Raw genomic sequence first — 19,525 nt, forward strand, 5'->3', positions numbered from 1 at the left:
AATAAATATGGTTAAAATTACTAGAGATAAGGGGTGCCTGGGTGGCTCAGTCGGTTAAGTACCCAGCTTTGGTTCAGATCATGATCTCACAGTTTGTGAGTTCAAGCCCTGCGTCAGGCTCTGTGATGATAGTTCTGTGATGCTTCAGATTCTGTGTCCCCTTTTCTCTCTGCCCCTCTCCTGCTTGCACTCTGTCTCTCTCTCTCTCTCAAAAATAAACATTAAAAAAATTATTAGAGATAAAAGAATAATTGGGAATCTTAATGAAAAAATCCAACATTAGGAATAAAAGAAGTTTTGAAAAATTTGAAAAAGCACACCCAACTCAGAAAATGAAGAAAGTAGTCACTGAAATGGAAGATTAAATGGACAGATTAAATAGCAAATTAGAAACAGCTGAAAAGAAAATAAAATGCAATGTCCTTTTGTTTATATTTATGTGATACATCCTGAAATTTTTAAATATAGAAAATATGAACCAGATTAGGAGACCTGGAGGACAGGATAAAGAGGTATACCATTCATGTAATGGGAGTTAAAGAGTTACAGAACAGGAGCTGGGGAAGTGGGGGGATATTCAAAGAAATAATGGCTAAGAAATTTTCAGTATTAAAGACGTTACTTTTTATTTTCAAATACAGTGTTAATTACTTAAAACAAAATATTTTTCAGTGAAAAGTTCTGCATGTTTATTTGCTTACACTTTTATAATCTATGTGTTATATACAGAGAGAGTCCTTTATGTGGTAGAGTGGAAATAACTCTCTGTAAAAGTTGATAAACTTAATTATATTCAACTCGACATTTTCTTCCCCAAGAACACACAACTGCAAAGACACTTGTAGACAATTTAATCAGCAAGTTGAAAAATCAGAAATGCAAACACATTATACATTGCAATATTCAATTCCCTCAAGATTTTTCACAATAGCATACAACTTAAATATAAAAGTAAATTTTATAATAACTAAATTGTGCAGTGAATTTTCAGTACTTGTGCATGCACTCAGTTGATTCTGTTATTAATAACTGTTACTGGAAAAAAAACTCAGAATCTCCTATAAGAATCAACATAAGGAGTCACTCCCCTGACCTCAAGCCTATCCCTGTCCCTTGTGTCTACATTATGGACAGACATCGAGTTGTTAACAAATAAGCTATACTTTCTGGTGTTTTTATAACTAAAACAAAATTATGAAATCTTTATATTTATGATTTAATATTTCCTTCACGTTAATGTGTGTTAATCTTGGAAATCATGTTGCTAAATGAAACTTTCTTAAGAGTTATTCTCATAATTATTCACAATTTTATATTCCTTAATATTTTTTAAATGCTATGAAAACACATGGTCATTACTCTCTATCATAACATTCTGCAAGCTAGCGACACTTTAAACCTCATCTGTAGATAAGAATGATCAGATAGAAGAGTCAAGGCAATTTCCCTAAAGGAACACAACCAGCATGTGTGACTTTGGGAAAATCAAGATTACAATCTTAGCCTCTAGGGCAAGAATTCTCAGACTCAGCACTATTGATATCTGGGCAGGATCATTTTTTGTCATGGAGAGGGGCTGTCCAACGTATCATAGAATATTTAGCAGAGTCCCTGAATTCTATCCACTAGATGCCAGTAGCATCTCATCACCAGCTGTGACAACCAAAAATGTATCTAGATATTTCCAAATGTCCCCTCCGATGCCAAATTGCCCCATTAGAACCACTGGTCTAGAGAGAAAATTAATGCATAAGCAATCAAACAGGTGCATATACACTTATACCATTTCACATCTTACATATAACATTTTCATTTCTTTATGAAGTGAATATGATTGATCTGTAGCATTCTTTAAAGTTTCCATTCTTCTGTTCAAATAATCCTGCTTATTCCTAAATATAGTTGAACATTTCAACGACACATGTTTTTTAGAGAAAGAACTATCTCCACATTATTAACAGTTCACCTTTTTTTAAAACTAGCAAGTGACCTTTGTCTCAAATTTTGATTTCCAATCATATTGACATTTTAAGTATCACTATTTAAGCTAATAAAGTGCTATCTGATCTTTTATACTCACATTATTTCGTGAGGTAGTTAAGTTTAGTGTTAAATTCCATCATTAGAGGAGATTAAGGATAAATTCAAGGTCATATACAACTTGTCAGTGGCAAAATGAAAATAGACAACTTATGTGGCTTTTCCCTCCTGTTAGGATTGTTGTGTTTCAAAATAATTAAGAACATTAGGTGATTTTATTTACATTATATTAACATTTTACCCCTATTTGGTTTTGCCCAAATATTCAGATAAGATAAAATATTTTTCATAATTAATAACATTACTTTGATTTCTTAAGAATCCTGTCACTGTGATGTATTTATAAAGGTAAAATATTAACAGTTCCCAATGTCACAAAGATATACTTTGTTAAAGAAAGTAGACAAGAATGGAAGTACCATATCTCTCATGAATACACTGCATAAGGGCTCCTGGGTGACTCAGTCAGTTGAGGTCAGACTTCTGCTCATGATCTCGTGTTTTGTGAGTTCAAGCTTCACATCGGGCTCTGTGCTGCCAGCTCGGAGCCTGGAGCCTGCTTTGGATTCTGTGTCTCCCTCTCTCTCTCTCTCTCTCTCTCTCTCTGCCCTCCCCTGCTCATGCTCTCTCTCTCTCAAAAATAAATAAAAAATTAAAAAAATTAAAAAAATATATACTGCATAATCCCTTGGCAGTTAGATAAGAGAAAAAATTATTTAAAAAGTAGACTTTGATTTCCAAATTTGAAGCATTCTACACACATATGCACTTTCACTTATTAAATAATTAACAGTAGTTCAAATCACACTTGCATAAAATAAATAAGATCATATCTAACTACTCATTAAAAAATTGTAGAAAGATTTACAAAGTTTGATGTATGCTGACAAATATATTGATGAAAAAATAACATCTATACATGTACGAAATATATGAACACATCATTAATTTAAATGTTATATAAATCTCTTTGCTTTAGATAAATGCTACTTCCTATTTATTTTATTTCTTAATGTTTTCAATTGACAATCTCTAAACATACAGAGCATGCTCACCTAAGTATCAGAAAATAAGAAAAAAGTATTTAAATATAAAACATTTTTAATGTACCTAAATGTTTCTCACATTATTTGAAAACACTGTAAAGAAAAAAATCTATACAGGATCTAATGGGGGAACTATAGAAAAATATAAGTTATTGATAAAAGCCTGTGACCAAACTCTTAGCTAGAAACGTAGCAACATAAGCAAAATAAATTTTGAGATTGCTACTTGAAGTTTTAAACCGTGGAACAAAGCATATAGTTAGTAATTCCAGAACATTAAAAAAAAAATAAATGTGTTTGCCTATGTAATTTAGCTCTTCAACCAGATGAATACACTAGAATACAAGACTTCTAAGCATATTTACTTTTAAATTTAATTGACTGCAAATTAGTTGACATTCAAATTAATATCATTCAACATAATCATGTAATTCCATGCAGCTTAACCATTTTAATCATGTAAATGTTCTTGGGTCACCAAATCCTTAAGTACCTATAGTGAAAGTACTTTAGTCAGTATCAGGCTCATAGGAGTTTATAATTTATAGTCTGGGACTTAGTGAACCAGGAGTAGCATAGTTCTAAACCTGGGGTAGCATGATTCATATTGGGTGTCTCAAGATATACCCAAGCCCAAGGTAACAGAGTAAACAGGAAATTAGGAAAGCAAGCAAAGTAAAGTTGTACAACAAAACCACAGTTGGGTCCAAAACTAGGATTGCATATAAGAACCAGAGTCTAGGGCACCTGGGTGGCTCAGTCGGTTAAGCTTCCATCTTCAGCTCAGGTTATGATCTCGCAGTCTGTGAATTAGAGCCCCATGACAGTCTCTGTGCTGACAGCTGAGAGCCTGGAGTCTGCTTTGGATTCTGTGTTCCCTCTCTCTGCCACTCCCTTGCTCATGCCTCTGTCTCTCACTTTCTCTCAAAAGTAAATAAACATTAAAAAAAAAAAAAAAAAAAAAAAAGAACCAGAGTCTAAGGCAATATAAGCCCCCAATGGTTAGGAGCTCTAGATAATTAGCTGAAAGGCACAAGAATAGATACACAACACCAAGAAGACCTTGATCATTGTTCCATCCCAAACAGGATGCTTCTTGATTATCACCTTCCTGAGCCAGAATTGGTTCCAAGGTTAATACGTTCCCTGATAGAGCTGATATGGATCAATGTGAAGCAAAGATCTAGATAACATAGATCTGTCACCCCATTGTTTTCTAAAAAATAGAGTATGTAGTAGAAGGGAGAAAGCTCTTTTCAGTATTACTTATGATTTTGGTAAATCCTAAAACTGATATGCTAGCACCAAATGCATGGAAAATACTTTAATGAATGACCAAATTTAAGAATGTGCTTTTGACCATTAAGTATGTGCGTATTAATCTATCAGCACATATGTGGTCATAATTTTCACAACTGCAGCCTCATTAAAATAAAAGAGAAATAGAGGAAAACACTGACACTGAAACTCTTAACTCCAGAGTAGCATCAATTATTGAGTCTAGGAACTGAAGAGTCAGGACTTTGCTTTAACAAAAATTTCCCCCCAAATTTTACTCATTATAGAACCACCCCTTCAAAAAAAATCTAAACCCGACCCAAATTTCTTAGAAAATATATCAAATTGGGACACTGTTTAAGATCATCTAATATCACAGCTGCTTCACAAACGAGTCCCATTGATCTTGCCACTTTGGTCTGTGAAGTTCAATTCAATGTGGTTGAAGGCAGGGTTATCAGTTCCACCATCTTCTATCGGATGAGATTTATAGCTTAAAGTATGCTTCTTCTAAAAGAAAATGTTAATACATCATTAGAAAAAAGTAACTATTCAATTCTAAATAATTGTTACTGTTTTTCTTTCTCTAAATCAGCTTGGTAGTCTACTGAGGACGAGATATATAACAGAAATGCATCATCAAAGAATAGGTCAAATACGTTCCTTGTCTATCAGAGTTCAAAAGAGAGTCTAATAATTCTATCTTGGGGGTAAAAGCACAGTCTTACTAATTGAAGGAGAAAGAAAGCCAACTTACTTTCTTAAAAATGTCAAAATTGGAAAGAAAGTCCTCTTTGGTTAGTAGGAATCTGCGGTCTAAGTTTTGTTTTCTTCCTCCTGAAAAACATTTACATTGTTTACATTGTTAGAAAGATAACTGTAACTACCCAGTGATGGCCCATCATACAAGCATTTGACTTGGGTGCATTCAACTCTATGCACTTATAAAACACAAAGAGAAAGAGAATTTTTTAAGCAGTGCTGGAGACTTGGCTCACCATTTCCCTTCCCTTAGTCACTCAGATTCTGCAAGCCTGTCACTATTATAAATATGAGTCTGGTGTTTAAAAACAAATGAGATGGGGCGCCTGGGTGACTCAGTCGATTAAGTGTCCGACTTCCGCTCAGGTCATGATCTCACAGTCCGTGAGTTTGAGCTCCAAGTCAGGCTCTGTGCTGACAGCTCAGAGCCTGGAGCATGCTTCAAATTCTGTGTCTCCCTCTCTCTCTGCCCCTCCCCTGCTTGCACTCTCTCTCTCAAAAATAAAATAAAAACATAATTTTTTTTTTAAATAATAAAAAATAAAAATGAATAGATGGCTCTTAAATGCAAGCTGCCTACTCATATGGTGCTTAACCTGAGAAAGAGCCCAGTACTCATAGGGAAACTGGTTTAAAAGCATCCTCTCTGATCTACCAATAAAATATCAAACCATCTGCCTCTGCTTCAGGCAGTGGAGTTGCACTCCTCCAGTTTCAAGGCTGTGAATGTAGATGTATGTGAAGAAGTGCAGGAAATTATGAAATGTCAAATAAATTGGTTAAATGAAAATCAGTATGATGATTGTGTTGGATTCAACTCCTCTTCCCTAACATTTTGCTTTACAAAAATTATTTGTAGATACAAGTTATTTTATTTGTAGATCAAAGACTAAGCTTTTTAAAACTGTGTGCTCCTCAAACTACTTTAGTACAAAGTACACCTAGGAGATGTACTTAAAACACAGATTCCTGAACTCCAACCTGGACTAACCCAGTTAGAAACTCTGGGGTAGAGCCACTGAATCCTGATTTTTACCAAATTTCCAAAGTGATCTTTATGCTATCTAATATTTGAGTGCCTTCACTTTGGTACAAATATTAGGCTTTTAATTATGGGAACCTCTGCTCTTCCAGAAATGGGATCAACTTTAAACTAATCAAGTCAACATTGTTGAGTAACCACCATGTGCTAGAGACTCTACTAGGTGCTGGGGAGACAGAGATGAGTAAAACAATTACTGTACTCATAGCTCGCGGTCTACTTAGGGTATTATTTACCCCACTTACTGATGAAGAGACAGACCCACTTACGGTGGGTACATGGTTAGGTGAAACTGAAATGCCAACCAAGTCTGTGTGGCCTGAATTGTTACAGATTCCTAGTATCCTGCAGTAGATCTTTAAATTTATTTCCCCAGAAGTGTTAGGATTTCGTGTTTCTAATTTGTTTGTTTGTTTTTCTCAAGGTGTTCATTGCTGTTGTGAAATGGGAATAAGCCATATGAAATTAATGAAGTTGTATTGCTTCTTATCACTGGATGCCTGCTCAGCTGGGTATAGCATTACTTTATAAAACAAAAGATATGGTTGTATATGGTTATCAGAATAAAAACTTTTAAGGAAAAAAAAAGGGAATGTTGAAAGGGAATATTCTGATACTCCATTTTCTTTTTTTTTCTTTTCAAATATTTATTTAAATTCTAGTTAGTTAACATACAGTGAAATATTGATTTCAGGAGTAGAATTCCATGATTCATCACTTACATACAACACCCAGTGGTCATCACAACAAGCACCCTCCTTAACACCTGTCACGCATCTAATCCAGCCCCCATACACCTCCCTCCATCAACCCTCAGTTTGTTCTCTATCTTTAAGAGTCTCTTATGGTTTGCTTTCTTCTCTCCCTCTCTTTTTTTCTTCCTTCCATATGTTCATCTGTTTTGTTTCTTAAATTCTACAAATGAGTGAAATCATATTGATATTCCATTTTCTTAAAGAAAAAGGAATGGGTTGAATAAGAACCTAACGTCAAATAGCACAAGGAGACTGTTGATGTGTATTCTTGATCTGAATAATTGAGCTATTTGTGAGAAAAGTTTAAAATCTGTCTTAAAATACATCAAAACAGACAAAAAGAATAAATCTACTGTGCTGGTAAATTTATTTACGAAAAAAGCCACAGTCCTTTTTGAAAAGAAAGAAAATAGTTAAAAACAGCTGTTTGAAAGGTAATAAATAGCTACAAACTTTATCATAAATGCATAAGAATTATACATTGCAATATCATTGTTGATACATTAATATTACTACTATTGATATCATTTATTAATTATAAATACAAGTATCACAGAAGCTTGAAAGGCAGTGCTATTCAGGAGTTACAAAATCATAATTGATAGAATTTCTTCTACTACTTTCTGCTTAGAATTTCTTCTACTATCAAGTGGCACAGTGACGGCAGCCTTGCAGCATAAAGCAAACAAAGACATCAGACGTTCTAGGACAAAAGTACAGGATTTCTGACTAGTTATTGCACATTTGAGGAAAAGGGCAGTGAGCTGCCTTCCCCCAGTCTGGTTGCTATGGAAGTACATGTGTGAGGGAATGTAGGAAATCGGGGAGCCCAGCACTTCTCACCAACTACCCTGCTATCCTGCTTTCAGCCACCAAGATCGTTCACCTGACTTACTGTAATAGCTTCCTACCTGCCCTCCTTCCTTTACAGATTATTCTCAAAACTGGATCAGAATGCTCCTTTGAGAATTATGGAAAAGTAAATTGAAAAAGTATCCCATGTAGTAGACCTAAAAGACACAGTTATGGAAAATAGGAAAGAAAAGAGAAGAAAATTAGAATAACTGTCTGGGACTCAAACATTTGACTAACAAGAGTTTCCATAAAGAGAAAACAGAAAATCACAAGAAATTACAAAAGAAATAATATAGGGAAATGCCTTAGAACTGAAGGGCATGAGTCTTCAGTTTGAAAAGATCCTACCGAGGCCTTAGGGCAAAGCAATCATTGTGAAATGGGTCACATACAAAGGGCCAGCAGGTAGCATGGCACTGGCATCTTAATAACAACACAGTGAACTAGAAGAAAGTTAAGACATCCTCTCAGAGGAGCACCTGGGTGGTTCAGTCGGTTGAGGGTCTGACTCTTGATTTCAGCTCAGGTCATGATCTCATAGTTTGTGAGATAGAGCAAAGTCCTGCATGAGATTGAGCCCTGCGTCAGGGTTGGCCCTGACAGCACAGAGCCTGCTTGCGATTCTCTCCCTCCCTCTCTGCCCCTCTCCTGCTTGCACATGTGCACACACTCTCTCTCTTTCTCTCTCAAAATAAATAAATACACTTAATATGTTTTCACTCACATGTGTAACTTGAGAAACTTAACAAGACCATGGGGGAAGGGAAGGGGAAAAAAATAGTTACAGAGAAGGAAGGAGGCAAACCATAAGAAATTCTTAAATGCAGAGAACAAACTGAGGGTTCATGGGAGGGTTGAGGGGGAGAGGGAAAAATGGTGGTGGGCATTGAGGAGGATACTCGTTGGGATGAGTGTTGTATGGAAGTGATGAATCATGGAAATCTACCCCCAAAACCAAGAGCACACTGTATACACTGTATGTTAGCCAACTTGACAATAAATTACATTAAAAAAACAAACTTAAAAAAAAAAGACATCCTTTCAGAAACAAGAAAGTTATTCTCAACCTAGGATTCTCTACTCGAACAAATGATCAATCAAGTATAAGGGAGAATTAAAGACACTTTTTTCCAGAGGTACCACATTTTCAAAATCTCTTGTCTACACTTTCTCAAGAACATGCTAAAAGGATGTGCTCCATTCAATTAAGGGGATAAACAAGAATTACGAATAATGGGATACAGGCAGCGGGGAATACAACACAGGGGGGAGACAGATGGAATTCACAGAATAAGGATATGAAGTTCCATAATAACAGTTCTATAGCAATCCCAGAGGGCAGTGTATGTACCACGTGTATTATCAGTTTGTTTTTTAAAAAATAATGTTTTTTAAGTGTATTTATCTATTTTGAGAGCGAGAGAATGAGTGGAAGAGGGGCAGAAAGAGAGGGAGAGAGAAATCCCAAGCAGGCTCCTCACTGACAGTTTTTAAATAATGTTTTTAAAATTTATGGAATCTGAAAAAAGCTTCATACTATGTTTAGATATAACAATTGTAGCGATCATTCCTTACCTGTGTATACTTCTTTAAAGTTTACAAAAAGTCAGCATAGGACAATGAAAAGATCTGATGCAGGACTGTTGTAATAATATGTGTAAAATCCCTAGCATTGTAGTAACTACATATGATATTTTAAAGACCTTATTTTTATCTTACAGCAACCTGTGAGATAGGGAAGTCAATCACCACTAACCTCAATTCATACAGAAGAAAGCTAAGCCTCAGAGTAGCTATACAGTCTTCCCTAAGTTCATGCAGCTGGTACATGGTGGAGCAAAGGTTCAAAGAGAATCTTCTGCTTTCAAGTGTAGGCCCTCAAATTTCCCATGAGGAAAATGGAACAAGTAATTAAACTAGTTGTTAACAGGACTATAGTAAAATAACATCAGCAGCTATAAAACAGATATAGTAAAAACTGATATGGAGGTAAATACAACAATACTAAGGTTTAGATAGTTACCTGTTGGTAAACTGATTAGCATTCCCATGAATAATGTTACCAAAGTTCCAAGAGTGCTGAGGTAGAGATATGATAAAGAATACCAGTTATCCATCAGTGGAGTCCTGAGAAAAAACAAAAGCATAACTGTAAAATTTCATGTAATGCTACTAGCAACTAAGAGCAGTCTCAATAATCTTCATGAATGGTAAAATCAAAATAAAATATTTAATAATGTTTTTGATGTCATAATCTGCAGTTCCAACTTTATCTTATTGGATAAAGAATTAAAAGCCTGAGGGAAAAATATTAAAACCCTGGCTTAGCCTTGACCATACACTATAATGCTAAATGTCCATGTGTATTCGTTCAACTTTGCTTTATGTCCCAGGTACTGTTCTTGTCATTAAAAAGTCTACCATAAAAACGGCTGACAGAGTTCCTGCCTTCATAAGGTTTACATTCTAATGGGGAGAGAAATAAAACAAACAAGTAAACTAATAAATATAATAATTTCCACTGGTGGAAAGTGCTGTAAGGAAAATAAAACAAGGTAATGTGATATTAACAGAGTGGAAAGAAGGAACTACACTCCAACATGGAGTCAGAGAAAGCCTTTAGGAAGAAGTGACATTTGAACTGAGACCTGGAGGAAAGTTCTTGAGGAAAGCATCCTAGAGAGAGGTAAACACCAGCCGACTAAAGCATAGTGAGGAACAGACAGAATTACACAAAACAAGAGGAAGACGGATTTCTTTTTTGTTGTTAGACTTGTATGAAGTTTGGATTTTACTCTCTGAGCAGTGGCTCTCAGGGAAGTACTTTAAATGGAGGAGTGACATGATCTAATCTGTTTCTAAAATGATTATTCTAGGATCTCATTTTCAGCTTTAATAGAGTAGCTTGATTTAGACCAACAATTCTGCCAAGAATAATGTATAAAAACTGGGGGAAAGAGCAGGCAGATTTTTTTTTAAGATACCAGAGAGTCACAACAATTAGAACTTGAGGGGTCAAACAATGCTATGAAGCTTGAAATCAACCACAGGAAAAAGTCTGGAAAACCTCCAAAAGCATGGAGGTTAAAGAACACCCTACTAACGAATGAGTGGGTCAACCAGGCAATTAGAGAAGAAATTAAAACATATATGGAAACAAACGAAAATGAAAATACAACAATCCAAACGCTTTGGGATGCAGCGAAGGCAGTCCTGAGAGGAAAATACATTGCAATCCAGGCCTATCTCAAGAAACAAGAAAAATCCCAAATACAAAATCTAACAGCACACCTAAAGGAAATAGAAGCAGAACAGCAAAGGCAGCCTAAACCCAGCAGAAGAAGAGAAATAATAAAGATCAGAGCGGAAATAAACAATATAGAATCTAAAAAAACTGTAGAGCAGATCAACGAAACCAAGAGTTGGTTTTTTGAAAAAATAAACAAAATTGACAAACCTCTAGCCAGGCTTCTCAAAAAGAAAAGGGAGATGACCCAAATAGATAAAATCATGAATGAAAATGGAATGATTACAACCAATCCCTCAGAGATACAAACAATTATCAGGGAATACTATGAAAAATTATATGCCAGCAAATTGGACAACCTGGAAGAAATGGACAAATTTCTAAACACCCACACTCTTCCAAAACTCAATCAGGAGGAAATAGAAAGCTTGAACAGACCCATAACCAGCGAAGAAATTGAATCGGTTATCAAAAATCTCCCAACAAATAAGAGTCCAGGACCAGATGGCTTCCCAGGGGAGTTCTACCAGACATTTAAAGCAGAGATAATACCTATCCTTCTCAAGCTATTCCAAGAAATAGAAAGGGAAGGAAAACTTCCAGACTCATTCTATGAAGCCAGTATTACTTTGATTCCTAAACCAGACAGAGACCCAGTAAAAAAAGAGAACTACAGGCCAATATCCCTGATGAATATGGATGCAAAAATTCTTAATAAGATACTAGCTAATCGAATTCAACAGCATATAAAAAGAATTATTCACCATGATCAAGTGGGATTCATTCCTGGGATGCAGGGCTGGTTCAACATTCGCAAATCGATCAACGTGATACATCACATTAACAAAAAAAAAGAGAAGAACCATATGATCCTGTCAATCGATGCAGAAAAGGCCTTTGACGAAATCCAGCACCCTTTCTTAATAAAAACCCTTGAGAAAGTCGGGATAGAAGGAACATACTTAAAGATCATAAAGGCCATTTATGAAAAGCCCACAGCTAACATCATCCTCAACGGGGAAAAACTGAGAGCTTTTTCCCTGAGATCAGGAACACGACAGGGATGCCCACTGTCACCGCTGCTGTTTAACATAGTGCTGGAAGTTCTAGCCTCAGCAATCAGACAACAAAAGGAAATCAAAGGCATCAAAATTGGCAAAGATGAAGTCAAGCTTTCGCTTTTTGCAGATGACATGATATTATACATGGAAAATCCGATAGACTCCACCAAAAGTCTGCTAGAACTGATACATGAATTCAGCAAAGTTGCAGGATACAAAATCAATGTGCAGAAATCAGTTGCATTCTTATACACTAACAATGAAGCAACAGAAAGACAAATGAAGAAACTGATCCCATTCACAATTGCACCAAGAAGCATAAAATACCTAGGAATAAATCTAACCAAAGATGTAAAAGATCTGTATGCTGAAAACTATAGAAAGCTTATGCAGGTAATTGAAGAAGATATAAAGAAATGGAAAGACATTCCCTGCTCATGGATTGGAAGAATAAATATTGTCAAAATGTCAATACTACCCAAAGCTATCTACACATTCAATGCAATCCCAATCAAAATTGCACCAGCATTCTTCTCGAAACTAGAACAAGCAATCCTAAAATTCATATGGAACCACAAAAGGCCCCGAATAGCCAAAGTAATTTTGAAGAAGAAGACCAAAGCAGGAGGCATCACAATCCCAGACTTTAGCCTCTACTACAAAGCTGTCATCATCAAGACAGCATGGTATTGGCATAAAAACAGACACATAGACCAATGGAATAGAATAGAAACCCCAGAACTAGACCCACAAACGTATGGCCAACTCATCTTTGACAAAGCAGGAAAGAACATCCAATGGAAAAAAGACAGTCTCTTTAACAAATGGTGCTGGGAGAACTGGACAGCAACATGCAGAAGGTTGAAACTAGACCACTTTCTCACACCATTCACAAAAATAAACTCAAAATGGATAAAGGACCTGAATGTGAGACAGGAAACCATCAAAACCTTAGAGGAGAAAGCAGGAAAAGACCTCTCTGACCTCAGCCGTAGCAATCTCTTACTCGGCACATCCCCAAAGGCAAGGGAATTAAAAGCAAAAGTGAATTACTGGGACCTTATGAAGATAAAAAGCTTCTGCACAGCAAAGGAAACAACCAACAAAACTAAAAGGCAACCAACGGAATGGGAAAAGATATTTGCAAATGACACATCGGACAAAGGGCTAGTATCCAAAATCTATAAAGAGCTCATCAAACTCCACACCCGAAAAACAAATAACCCAGTGAAGAAATGGGCAGAAAACATGAATAGACACTTCTCTAAAGAAGACATCCGGATGGCCAACAGGCACATGAAAAGATGTTCAACGTCGCTCCTTATCAGGGAAATACAAATCAAAACCACACTCAGATACCACCTCACGCCAGTCAGAGTGGCCAAAATGAACAAATCAGGAGACTATAGATGCTGGAGAGGATGTGGAGAAACAGGAACCCTCTTGCACTGTTGGTGGGAATGCAAACTGGTGCAGCCGCTCTGGAAAGCAGTGTGGAGGTTCCTCAGAAAATTAAAAATAGACCTACCCTATGACCCAGCAATAGCACTGCTAGGAATTTATCCAAGGGATACAGGAGTACTGATGCATAGGGGCACCTGTACCCCAATGTTTACAGCGGCACTCTCAACAATAGCCAAATTATGGAAAGAGCCTAAATGTCCATCAACTGATGAATGGATAAAGAAATTGTGGTTTATATACACAATGGAATACTACGTGGCAATGAGAAAAAATGAAATATGGCCTTTTGTAGCAACATGGATGGAACTGGAGAGTGTGATGCTAAGTGAAATAAGCCATACAGAGAAAGACAGATACCATATGGTTTCACTCTTATGTGGATCCTGAGAAACGTAACAGAAACCCATGGGGGAGGGGAAGGAAAAAAAAAAAAAAAAAAAAAGAGGTTAGAGTGGGAGAGAGCCAAAGCATAAGAGACTGTTAAAAACTGAGAACAAACTGAGGGTTGATGGGGGGTGGGAGGGAGGGCAGGGTGGGAGGGAGGGCAGGGTGGGTGATGGGTATTGAGGAGGGCACCTTTTGGGATGAGCACTGGGTGTTGTATGGAAACCAATTTGACAGTAAATTTCATATATTAAAAAATAAAAAAAAAAAAAAAAAGATGGAAAAAAAAAGAAAAATGGAGAAGCAGAAATTGAAAAATTAGGTCCAAGTTATTTAATTTGCAATAAGGCAGAAAAAAACCAGTGGACTTGCAAATGTATTGCCATACAAATAAAATGAAGTAACTGAAAAAAAAAAAAAAAAAAAAAAAAGAACTTGAGGGGTCAAGATCCCAGAAAGATGGAAACACACTGAGGTGAGCTATTGAAATTAAGATGTGGTATTACTGGGAGAAAAAACAAACAAACAAAAAACAAAAACAAAAACAAAAAACAGACAAAGTAGAACAGAAGAGAGAATCAAGAGACAAACCCACAAGAAAATAATCATCTGGTTTATGTCAAAGTTGACAGTACTTTGTAATGGGGTAAAGGGAAGTTCTTTCCAATAAGTGGTACTTGGTTAATCGAATATCCATATGGGAAAAAATGAGTCTTGATCACAGCACCCACAGAAATCAATTCCAAAGGAGATTACATTCATAAATGGAAACAGTTAACTAACAATAAAGCATTTAAATTAAAAATTTGAAGAATCTCTTTATGACCTCAGCATAGGCAAAGATGTAATTGGGATACACAGAAGACTGAACATATAGGAAAAAGACTGATAAAGTTGAACATAATTAAAATGAAAACATTTCTGGCCACCAAAAGTATCACTAAAAGAGTAAAAAGGCAATCCACAAAGTGGGAGAAAAATATTTTCAAAATATATTTTGTATCTAGAATATATCAAGAACTCCTAGGGGCACCTGGGTGGCTCAGTGGGTTCAGCGTCCGACTTCAGCTCAGGTCATGATCCCACAGCTCATGAATTTGAGCCCCTGTTGGGCTCTGTGCTGACAGCTCGGAACCTGGAGCCTGCTTCGGATTTTGTGTCTCCCTCTGTCTCTGCCCCTAACCCACTTGCATTCTGTCTCTCTCAAAAATAAATAAACATTAAAAAAGAACTCCTAAATAAATAACAAAAAAACTGAGAATGCATTTAAAAATGGATAAAAGATTTCAACAGACAAGTGACTAAAGTAAATATTCAAATGGAAATGGCCAATAAATATATTAAAAGGTATCAAATGTAACTGATCATAAGGGAAATGCAAATTAAAACTACAACAAGCTATCAATATATACACATCAAGCATTGGGAACTTAATAAAAACTGAATGTGGGTAATGGAAATGCAGAATCTAGACGACCAAAGGGTATTTTATTTCATCTTCAGCTGTGAACTTTACTCCCCTTGTACTCTAGCGACATTGACTAGGTGTGATTTCCTAAGGTGCCACGTGGCTTCAGAACTTCATGCCTTTGCATACACTATTCCTTCACTGTGCGATTTTCTTCTTCCTTTGGTCCCTCTGCCCAACCTGTTCACCTGACTAATTCCAATTTATGTAATCCTCTAGAAAGGTCTCCTTCACTCCACTCAGGAAGAGTTAAGCTCTTCCTTCTGCTGGCTCTCTTGATCACCTATGAATACCACTTACCACAAGCATTGTTTGTGTATCTTCTTGTCCAATTTCCCTTCTGGTCATTTTCTGTGGTAAGAATGACTTTCCAGACCTCTGTCTAGCCAGCCTCCGCATCCTTCAAGTCCTACCTCTCCAAAGTCTTCCTGCTACTCCAACCTTGTTTATATTCATTCTTTTAACAAGCATTTATCAAGTAGTTATTACTATTTATCATGTGCTAGTTTTATACTTATTTTATACTTACCGTGCTTACTGGATTGATTGTTTTGTATACATTAGCATACTCTCTCCAGCTAAATTATAATTTCCTGGAAGGCAGGAACCACAGTGAAAGGGGAAGACTTTCTAGGGATATCACAGAAATGGCCAGCCCAGAGTTGAGTATGTATTCATTCTTAAAAATTCTTGCTTGGGGCGCCTGAGTGGCTCAGTCGGTTAAGCATCCGACTTCAGCTCAGGTCACGATCTCACGGTCTGTGAGTTTGAGCCCCGCATCGGGCTCTGGGCTGATGGCTCAGAGCCTGGAGCCTGCTTCCGATTCTGTGTCTCCCTCTCTCTCTGCCCCTCCCCCGTTCATGCTCTGTCTCTCTCTGTCTCAAAAAAAAAAAAAAAAAGTTAAAAAAAAATTCTTGCTTATTACCTGTTATTTTATAAATAAGCTAACCTATAAAAGTAATTATTATGGTACCAGGTATATACTAAACCTCAGTTAATTTATTTGTTTCAGAATCCAAATAACTATTTTGTCTCCGACTCTTAAATTAAGAGAGATATTTACACAACCAGGACAAATGCTAAGCAAAACTGTGAAACAAGTACATCCTGAATGTCCTCCCACATATATATGTGCATCCTACACATGTACATTAGTGCTTTCATGCTTGTCCAAACTGCTCCTTGCACTTCCTTGCCCCTCACCCCACAGCACCCCACCTAGTCAGACCTCCCCCAAATATGCCTCAGGCTCTGGAACTACCTTTTCTTTCTATTTATGAAGCATTTGCCAGCCTTGAACTTCCATTGGCAGGCATTCTCATAGTTATATTTTCTTTGGAACATGAATCACTAATTGTAACAGTCACATTCCTTCTTTCAGGAGGGTGTCCAGCTAAAGTGGGCATGAGTCCTTAATGGCTTCATTCCAAGAAAGCTGGAGCTGGGGGCAATAATTGGGGGGCAACAACCTCATCTCCGTACTCCTTGAACATTTCTATTGGGGTTTATGCTTTAAGGCTGTACATATAATTGTCCACTATAGAAAGTCTTGCCCTCACATCCACTATATAATAAAACACTCACCTATTAGCAGACCCACAACATTTCATTAAATCAGACAACATAAGGATCCACAAGCCTAAAAGTATACCACATACAGAAAACTCTAGTAAGAATATCACAGCTGCAACTCATTGCTAATGTTCTAAAGGTTTGGAATCTTTAAACCTAAACAAATAGCAATAATCTAACATATTTAGATGATTGTAGCTTTTAGTCTGTAAAAGCTATACCTCAAAGACTATAGAAGCAATGTTCTTTTATAATGGTACTTTTCATTTTAAAAGGTTTTTAGTTGACAAAGACAATTTTTCATTCAACTAGAGCTGATATTTGGTAGCATTTACCCATAATAGTTTTTTTGTGTTACAATTCAAGTCTTCTCCAGATCTGTAAGCATGACAGAAGTGTATCAAAATTAAGAACATATAGCAATTTTTGCTGTTTCTGATCAAAATACCATAGCCAGCAAGCCACAAGGGCTCTACCCATTTCAGATCAGGGAAAAATCACAGCACTGCAGGCAAGACAGAAAGCAACTGTTCTCTACCTGTCACATACATTTCTTAAAAATATGACATTACAAAGTTTAATTCAATACCTTTCAGCACCATATACTTGAAAAGCACTAGTAGAAAATGGCATTTCTGTAGTTGTCACCCAATTTGTCACATTGTATGTGCTGTTACAGCCATAGGTTTCAAGGCTTAGTGGCATAGTTCTCTCAGGCAGTGGAGGATACAGTTGAGCTCCAATTCCTACCCACAAAGAAACAACAAATCCAGCCAGAAGACCAGCAAGTGCTCCCTGCAAAACAAGAGTGCTTTTAAAAGAAAAAATAACACAGCTTGCTTTGAGATGGAAATTAACATTAGAAGGTTAAGCTCAACATGGTCCAAGTCAGATTTACCAGCTTTTCTCCTAAAATCATCCTTCTCCCCCAAGATCCCTGCCTCTTGTCAAGAGTGGCAGGGACCACTGGTCCTTTAGCCCAGAGCCCTGGGGAGTCTGTAACCCCATTCCCTTTTCCATAACCCTACCTAGCCAATCACCAATTCCTGCCCATTTTTCTTTTAGTTGATCTCATAATTCCATTTCTTCTACTCTGTTCCATAGCTAGCACTCTGCTCTGGCCTCCTGCTTTCTTCACACCCAAATAACCACAACAGTCACACCACTGATCCCAGACCAATTGCCCCCTATATTTTTATTTAGTCTGTAAACAAATGGTATGCCATATGAACAACAGATTTTGAAGGAGAAATCATACACAGAGTTTATTCCTATACTTAATAACATGCACGATTATAATTGTGCTTCAGGGTAATTAGGGGAAACCAGGAAGCAGTTTTCACAAATGACTGCCATGGTGCATATAACCACACTTAGTATTTCTAAAGACAGGTAGGGATGTCCTCTCTGAAGACAGCTGGTTTCCCAGTCCTTGGAAAACTTGGAGTCCCCACTTCTGCTTTTCATCAGTAATCCAGATGTTCTGCTGGACTTTGAATGATTTAAGCCCTAGTTCCAAATGATGGGGACAAAAGTAAAACTTGAGCTAGGAAGCCTCTTCCCCTGTGGTGAAATTTTGCCCCTTCCTTTAAGAATACTGACCAGGGGCGCCTGGTTGGCTCAGTCAGTTAACCGTCTGATTTTGGCTCAGGTCATGATGTCACAGCTAGTAGTTTCAAGCCCCACATCAGGATCCATGCTAACAGTGTGGAGCCTGCTTGGGATTCTCTCTCTTTCCCTCTCTCTCTGCCCCTCCACCACTCTTACTTTCTTTCTTGCTCAAAAATAAATAAATAAACTTAAAAAAAAAAATAATACTGACCAGACAATGCAGCTTGTGCCTCAGGATCCCCATAGAAAGGACAGGGTAGAATATTTGAAGTCAGGGGGAAAACATAAGCAAAATCATAGGGTAGGAAAAAAGAATGGTGTGCTGATGGGAGAAAATAAAGGCTGATGACCAGATCAGAGGATTTGTGTTAGGGACGAAGACTGTGAGCTCCTTCATTAAGCTGTGAACCTTGAAAGCAGAATTAGATTTCTTTGGTTTTGGTACCCCAAAACTTATGACACTTATGACAGTGCTGGACATATACAGGAGTGCAATAAATATTTTTTCAATATTATGAGGTTGGAATAGTAGTGTGGCCACCTGTTGACAGGCCAGACTTGCTTATTCTCAGCATTGTATACGGTTTGTTCAAAGATCCGCAAAATTATAAAACCTGTGAAAGCAAAAATATTCAGTGCTCTCTATTCCCAGGACAGTACTCAGCTCATAAATGTTCAATGAATGAATAAGAAGAGGGGAGGGAACAAGGGAGAAAAGGGAAGGAAGAAGAGAAGCAAAGGAAGAGAAGGAGAAAAGGAGAAGGGGAGGAAGGGTGAGAAGGTAGGAGGAAGAGAGGGAGGCAGGAAGTCCACTCCAAGGTAAGGGTAGATATTCTGGTGAAACATGTGGATGCAGTAAAAAGAGGTACCTCCTATGACAGGAATAATATCATACTTCTCTTGAAAAAAGGATATGTGGGACCTTGTCTGCTACAGCTTT

At 37.0% G+C, this 19,525-nt stretch overlaps 1 protein-coding gene across 2 annotated transcripts in view; it reads right to left on the reverse strand.

Moving 5' to 3' along the window:
• Positions 1-611: 611 nt before the first annotated feature.
• The window catches only part of SLC5A8 (solute carrier family 5 member 8), a 61,223-nt gene continuing 42,309 nt past the window's right edge, over positions 612-19,525 (reverse strand). Inside the window, exons 12-15 of one of the 2 annotated variants that reach the window (XM_078449553.2) lie at positions 17,564-17,769; positions 9,802-9,905; positions 5,122-5,201; positions 612-4,874 (exon numbers count right to left, since the gene is read on the reverse strand). In XM_078449553.2, the coding sequence (XP_078305679.1) occupies positions 4,749-4,874; positions 5,122-5,201; positions 9,802-9,905; positions 17,564-17,769 (516 nt within the window). In that variant the 3' untranslated portion in view covers positions 612-4,748. Of the gene's footprint in view, positions 4,875-5,121; positions 5,202-9,801; positions 9,906-17,563; positions 17,770-17,795; positions 18,484-19,525 lie in introns of those variants that run through there. The other variant, XM_081796224.1, reaches the window with a different exon arrangement.

Source organism: Panthera onca, chromosome B4 (genome assembly GCF_046562875.1).
Source record: "Panthera onca isolate mPanOnc1 chromosome B4, mPanOnc1 haplotype 2, whole genome shotgun sequence".
Taxonomy (NCBI): domain Eukaryota; kingdom Metazoa; phylum Chordata; class Mammalia; order Carnivora; family Felidae; genus Panthera; species Panthera onca.